Here is a 7,898-nt window from a genome sequence, read left to right on the forward strand (position 1 = left end):
CCCAATCCCATCCCATTTTCTACTGCTGGCTTCTCCATTCAGTTCAAAAACACCACTGCAGTGCAGTTGACTTTGAAATTCTGAGAGACAATGCAAAGCTTCCTTGCATTAAGGTAATCTCAGCCTGGTGATTGGCTACACTGAGCAGCTTAACCCGTTTCATAACTAATTACGTGAAAAGGTTCAGCCAGTTAAGGAACACATGGACCCGTTTTACTCCTTCACTTTGGATCTTTATTCGCATTTGCAGCAGCCCCAGTTGCTGAGAGCTATATAGAAACTGTTTGTTGAACTCCCTTGCAATTTCAAAGGTAGGGAAGATGCATGTGACTTTCAATGCCAATAAATTGTTATTGTTTCTCATCGTACACTCTCCACTTTTTGTTTTCTATACCCACCACACGTTGCACGACGCTTATAAACTTCCTACACCAGGAACACTGGATTGTATTTGTATATATGGCATTATTATCATCGTCATTTAATGTCCATATTCCAAAGCTGGCATGGGTTGGACAGTCCGATAGGATTTGAAGAGTCCTTGGATGACATCATGTTCCACTGCCTATTTTGGTATAGTTTTTACAGCAGGGGACTCTTCCCAATGCCAACCACTATGCAGTGTGAACTAGGTTCTTTTTTTGTGCCACCTGCCTTATTGAAGCCACTGTGCAGTTTGCAGGATTACAGACCTTGGGTGAGGTGATGGGGGGTTCAACATCATGCTAACAGACAAGGATAATACTGGAATGGTGGGGGTTCAGAGCAGGTTACTGTAGAGGAAATCTGCATGGCTGCGTACATCTAGTAGGGAAGAAGGGGTAGAAAGAAAATAATAAGTAGGAGCTGCAAGAGATAGATAATGGGAATGAGGTGTCCAGGGAACAGCACAAACCACTGGCAGATTGTATGGGAAGATGAATGAGGCGTGAAGAGGCGTGAAGCCAAAATGGGTAGGGGTGATGGGTGGATGAGACAACAATCATGAGCTGGGGAAGAGAGAAAGTTGCAGAAGAGTGGGAGGGGGGGGGAGCAACAGGTATAGTAAAAACGATACAATTGTTGAGGGAGGGGCACAAGTGAGATGTGACATGGTTGGGTGATCTTTAGGAGCTAGGAGAGGGGAGAGGGGCTATTCCTAGTATTATTTTCATTAATATTCTTGGTAATGTTGTCAGTAGAATTATGTCTACACTTCCTAATACTGTGACTGCTGTTTACTCCATTATTGTTGAGAAGTATAAAGTGATTTTCTCTTTGTAAGCAGCCCTGTCAAGTTGCTTCATAATAGTACAGAGAATGTTGCCAAAAGATATTTTCATTTGCTAAGAGAAAAGAAATTCTAATGGAAACCCCATTTACTAGTGAATTGATTATACAGTTAAATCACTGATCTCTTTAAATTTCAATATTTACCTAACAATAAATTTATAAATTTATTTTGACACTAATTGTTGCCTAAACTACTTTCAATTTGCTTCCAGCCTTAGATAATATCTTTATAATAAGTTTCATCATCCCTAGTTTATAGCCTTGATAAATCATTATAATTTATTAGAATCTTATAAATTCTTTTAACATTTATTAACATTTGTGACTTTTATAATTATTTATAATTCTCACAAATTCCTGTAACATTTTCTAATGCTCCCTATCATTTTAAATTTATTATAGTAGTGAACTAACCTATTTATTGAACAGTAAGATTTTGATTGATTCTCAAAAATATTGCAGTAGAATTAGTTACAAGAAATATTAGTTCTGTTTTTTCTTCTCTCCAGCCTTTCAGCTTGTAACTTCATTACAGCTAAATAACTGATCTCTCTAAATTTAAATATTTAACACAGATTAATATCTTTATGTTAACACTGATTGTTGCCTAAACTATTTTCATTAGTCTAGTATACATATTTGCTTATGCCAATACCATCTTCCCATCAATGTCTTGACCATTTTCTCTATCTGATTTATCCTCTTCAGTTTCTACATAATTATTTATAGGTTATGATTGCAGACACAGTGATTATGGCTACCTTTATATATTTAATCATTTTCATTTTCTTTTCTTTTCTTACCTTCTTTTTCCTCCAGGTCCTCTGAAATTCAAGTCTTCTCTGCAATTTTCCTTAAATTATTCCTATGAATTATAATTAGCTGGATCTCCCTTATTTAAAATTAATATTCTATTAGATCTGCAATAATCGTCATTCCTTGATGTGCTAAATGACAAAACACAGTGAAAGGCTCTTTTAAAGAACAACACCGACATCTGTCTTAAACTGTATTTTGATTGGGTCAAATGTCATGCTTGGTCTATCATTTGTCAGTATTCAAACATGTTTTTTTGCCACCAGTATTTACAAGCAAGATTGCTAAGTTTAATGACATCTTTTGAATAGAAATGTCTTTTAATCATTCTTTAATTTACATCCTCATTCTGCTACCCACCTTCATTGATTGACAGATTGCTGTCCCACCCACTTTGCATTTCTTAAATGTTGGTAATTCTGATTAGAAATTTCATCTATTGATGATCTGCTGATTAATCAACATGTAACTGCTCACTTGTTTATTTGGTACACTTAATGAGTTGAGAGTTCTGTAATGTATTACAAAACTGTATTGAAGTTGCGCATACAGCATACTTGACTCTACCATTTTTTCATCACAATGACTCTTAATAAAACAATTGTAGTAATATATATGTACACACATATACGTACCAGTAAAAAGCACCATTCAAGCGTGGTTGATGCCAGTGCCGCTTGACTGGCCTCCATGCTAGTGGCATGTAAAAAGCACCCACTACACTCACGGAGTGGCTGGCATTAGGAAGGGTATCCAGCTGTAGAAACCTTGCCAGATCAGATTGGAACCTGGTGCAGCCTCCTGGCTTGCCAGTCCTCAGTCAAACCGTCCAACACATGCCAGCATGGAAAGTGGACATTAAAGGACGATGATGATAATGATGATGATGAATATTTATTCTCTGATTTGAAGCAACAATTTTTAAATATAAACAAATGACCAATATATATATATATATATATATATATATATATATATATGAACACACACAAAGTTTGTGAGAAGAATGTTTTATTCTACAATCAAACAAGTGAGTTTATTTCCTCTGCAAGCTAAAAGGAAGTTATTTTTGCCAAGAAAGACGTTATTCTTGACAATACTAAGGACTTTTCTTTCCACTTACGCTTAAAACATTGACCTTTATAAAGGAAATCTTACTGAAATGATTCAAGAAATTCCATCACTGGTATTGTTTATATATATATGTCTTGTGCACCATTTAACATTATAAACCATTTGTCACTTTATTATCAATCAACAACAGACAAATATTTAAGAATGCATTGAATCAAGACTTAGTTTATGTAGAAGGTATTTTTATGACCACAGTTTCTGCTTTTATTTTCCTCAGTTTTATCGGTCAACAAACTTTAAGTATATATCGCCTGTGCAAGTGGTGAGTAATTGTTTTAGAAGAATTCGCTAAAATATGAAATCATTATTTAAGTGTTTCTCTGGTTGCTTTTATTTTGCATTTTTTTCTTTAACGTTTAGCAATAGACAATAAGGACTTTAGTTATAGCAGTCTGGTGCCTTGTGATAACTGTTCACTTCAACCCTATATTTATGACATTTCTGTTGAAATAAACTGTCTTTGTTTCGATTAATGTTGAAAATGAAGAATTTAGTAAAATAACTTCATTTTTGATCTGCTGTTTGGAACATAATTCACTTTCAACAAGGAAGTTTGTATCACAAAACCAAGTGCCATCTCAGGCAGGTTTGTATCAAAAGGGTCAACCCATTCTCTCTCTCTCTCTCTCTGATGCAGTATGAAGTACCCAACCAACAGGTCAGGGCTTTTGTATCTCATTAGCTAACACTGCATTGTGTCCATGATAAAGTTAGCCTAAAATGCAGTGAACCAATCTGTAAATAGGCATTCACTGCTATAAGAGGATGATAATCTCAATTAAGGGAAATGGATTCTGAATAGCTTATTTGTCCTTGGTATACAACAAGAAGGCAAATGCTTCAATAGTGCTCCTACACTACTTGTATTTCACCAAGTTATACGACTTGCTCCTGCCTTCATATTTCATAGCAAATACAAGAATATACAACATACACCTATGCATGTGTGCGTGTGTGTGTGTGCGTGCATGCATGCATGTATGTGTGTGTTGTTCATTTCATATCTGTTTTTCCATGTTTTCATGGTTTGGACAAATATGTATCGGAGACAGTGCTTTACAGTTACAAGCCCTTACTGATGCTAACCCTTACCTAATTTTCAAGTAAGGGATTTATTTCTTTTTTATTCCACATCACTTAGAAAGTACATGGCTGAACTATTTGTTGACAGAAAAGAAACTGACATTGATTGCTGGCCATAAGCAATTGCAGATGCAAACACAGACACACACACATGCACAGAAGAAGCTTCTTTTAGTTTCTGTCCATCAAGTTCATTGACAAGGCTTTAGCCAACCTGGGAATAGAGAGAAAACCACTTGTTCTAGATGCTGCTCAGTGGAAATGAACCTGAAGCCATGTGGTTTGGAAGCTAACTTCTCGACCATACAGTCGGGCTTAAGTTTTGCAAATACATTTTGCATAAGGTCCATGCAACAAACAGAACTGCTGCAAGTAGTTAAAGCTAAGACATAACTGAAGGTACATAACTCAATCTCATCGCATTAGTTTAAAAATTTATATAATTTTAAAGAAAAGAGTCTTATTTACAAATACAAGTTGATAATTATTGTAAAAACTACATAACTGTCAGAAAATTATCCGTAACACAGATATACAGGGTGTGGCAAAAGATTTCAGTAGCCTTGGTAAATATATTTCTGGGAAGTTTTATTACAGCACCCTGTAGTAACAGCAGCTCTACAATGGAATGCACATATACTGTTATGCATGCACACACATACTTCATAAATGCATCCTTGAAAGGTTGATGGCGTTAACACACAAACAAGCATATCATAAATACAGAACACAATTGAAATATGTCCCAAACATACACACAAAGCTTACACTCAGATATACATATTGACACTTTCCTGATTAAAAGTTTGTTGTTTTATTTCCTAAATTAATTAAACTATAGAGAAAAGGAAAAAAAAATGGTTGATTACATGTGATAGAATGAAAGACAGACATCAGACATGTCTGAAACAAAAGCTTGTTTCCAATATTCTCTTTTGCAACAATCTCTTTCAATCAGAAATACCTACAAACCTGTTCTACAGCCAAAAAAACAAAAAAATGTTCAGTTAGTAAACCAGATATTCCAATGAATTCTCTGCCTGAATTGATTAACTTTGTATAATTAGTAATAGGTTTCTAGACCAGCTTCCTTTGATGCTATCCAATGACAGCCACATTGGAAGGAGGAGGAGGAGGAGAAAAAAAATGCTATTGTTAGTAATAATATCAACAGGAGTTGCAGCAATAGTAGCAACAGCATTGCAAAGCAGTATTAGTAAGAGCAGCAGTGTTAACACTGGTATTATTATTATTATTATTGTTGTTATCACCAGTCGTTTTTATTGAAATAATTAATATTATACCCAGTTTATTAATAAAGAAAGGAACAAAAAAAACAAACAAAAAGAAAGAATAAAACGAGTGCTGGCAGTTGTGGTATTCTTCAATAGAACTGAAAGTTAATATTGATTGGGATTGATCTTAATGAAAAGGAAGTTCAATGATAATAATAATAATAATAACAATCATCATCATCATAATAATAATAATAATAATAATAATAATAATAATAAATGATATACTCCAATATATTTGGTGAAGTTATGTGTTGAGCAATACATTTTAAAGTTGATGTTTGGTTACACGCTAAGTAAAGTAAACAAAACAAATATGTCAATGTTTAAAAGCCACTTATTACATGTCGTTTGTACAAATTTCTCTTTTTAATTGCTGAAAAGTCATTTTTTTCCAAGTTATAATGCTAGCATTGTAGAAAAGAAAACATTTCTTGTAAAAGGAAGAAACAAAAAAAGACATTTGAAAGTAATTGCAAATTCAAAGCTCATTTCAAAATGAATATTGCTTTTTTATAATGTTAGCAATAATAACTTTAAAAAAACGTTGGTGTTAAGTAATACAAAATAATTAAAAAGAGAAGTCTGCAATAAAGGTTTCCAATTTTGGCACAGCAGCAGCAGCAGCAATTCATGGAAAGCGTAGGTCAGTCGATTATATTGATCCCAACACCTGATTGATACTTTATTTTGTCAATCTTGAAAGGACAAAACACAAAGTTGACCCTGGCAGAATTTAAACTCACAATGTAAAAAGCTAAAAGAAATGCTGCCAAGTTTTGTGTCTGTTACACTAATGATTCTGCCAGCTTACCAGTTAAGAAAAAGCTGTAAGAATGACATTTAATAAGTGACTTTTAAGCATTTACACATTCATTTCACTCACTCAGGATATCCAAATGTACTTTTGTTTTTCGTCTCATTATTAATCCCACAGAAATAAATGTATCTAAAACCAAAGATTGCTCGTTTAGAATATACTAAAGAAATCTGCAGTTCTAGCTGTGGAGGAGGAAAGTGCCATGAGAGATTCACCCAAATAACAAACTGATTCTTTTTGTCTCAAATTCTATTGATCAGAAATAAATATATTTTCAATTAAGTAATACTAAGAAACAAATTAACAAATTTACTTTTGGCTCAATTTAAAGTGAAAACAGACTCATGAAATGAAATTATTTTTAAGCTGATTTTTCAAAGAAAATTTAAGTCCAATACAATCTCCTGTAAAATATTTGTAAAGAAGCAAGCAAAAAGTTTGATGATAGCAAATTAGAAACAAAAAGATGAACAAAACAATTTTATATAATTAAATGGGATTAGCTTATAGATTCTATTACTTTTAGAAAGACCTTGGGCTCTTCTGGACTAGTCAGTAACAACATCTTATGTTTTAGGGGAAGGAGGGGAAATTATGTCCTATAATAATCAAACTTTTAGTGATGTCAGCGCAATGAAATAGGTGTCGACTGAAAATTGAAATGGGGTTGGTAGTCCTGACTATTAAGGAGTTTAACCCTTAAAATATTGAACATAGTATTGGCTTACGGTAGGAATTTTGGCTAAATAAAACAGAAAAATATGATGTGATCTCTGGTGTCTAGATTAGGCAACAGTACCAAATGTTTATGGAAAAGTTTCTCTTCATTAACACAAGCTAATGAAGAACCTATAAATATCTGAAGCAGCCATGAATTTTGGAAATTAATTTTGGGGGAGAAAAAAAAAAAAGTATTTGTAAATAGGTTAAAGTTTCAGTAGAGGTGGAAAATGACATTTTTGATGATAACGAACGAGAGGGATGTATGAATATGTATTCCATAGTATGTTGATAGACAATAGCATATGTTGCCCTGACTGTCTTGTTCGCAGCAGGCAATGCCATTGTTTGCAACTGATGATGAAAGAGAGCAGTAGGAAGAACAAGGCCAAGGAAGCGGTTAGACTTACAGGGCTCCTGCTATCTGGAGTTTGTGTCCCCATTTCTCTCTTGATGCATATCTGCTTCGAATCATCATCACGAACCTCAGTATTTTGTTTCAAAGTCTGAAATATGAAAGGAAGAAGAGCCATTGGAGGGCTGGTAGTAGATATATTATACTCAGGATAAATTACAATGAACATTTAATCTTCCAAAAGGGATTTTTTTTTCTTTAAAAAAAAAAAAAATTAAAATAGCCAAATCAAATTTCTTGTGATGAAATAGAGGAAAAAGGTTATTCTACCACTGGGCCAATTCTACTTCTGAGTCAATATAATTGAATTTTCTTAAACTGCTACATTCATTAGCAGTTAGGT

At 33.8% G+C, this 7,898-nt stretch overlaps 1 protein-coding gene across 8 annotated transcripts in view; it reads right to left on the minus strand.

The window, feature by feature from the left end:
• Positions 1-7,898, minus strand: part of LOC106867341 (rho GTPase-activating protein 39) — a 452,309-nt gene that overhangs the window by 96,736 nt on the left and 347,675 nt on the right. For 6 of the 8 annotated variants that reach the window (XM_052966674.1, XM_052966677.1, XM_052966673.1 and 3 more), the window contains one exon: positions 7,551-7,646. The exons of the other annotated variants lie outside the window; for them this stretch is intronic. In XM_052966674.1, coding sequence (XP_052822634.1) covers positions 7,551-7,646 — 96 coding nt within the window. The remainder of the gene's footprint in view (positions 1-7,550; positions 7,647-7,898) is intronic. 8 annotated transcript variants of the gene reach the window in all.

The sequence above is a fragment of the Octopus bimaculoides genome, chromosome 3, assembly GCF_001194135.2.
Source record: "Octopus bimaculoides isolate UCB-OBI-ISO-001 chromosome 3, ASM119413v2, whole genome shotgun sequence".
Lineage (NCBI taxonomy): Eukaryota > Metazoa > Mollusca > Cephalopoda > Octopoda > Octopodidae > Octopus > Octopus bimaculoides.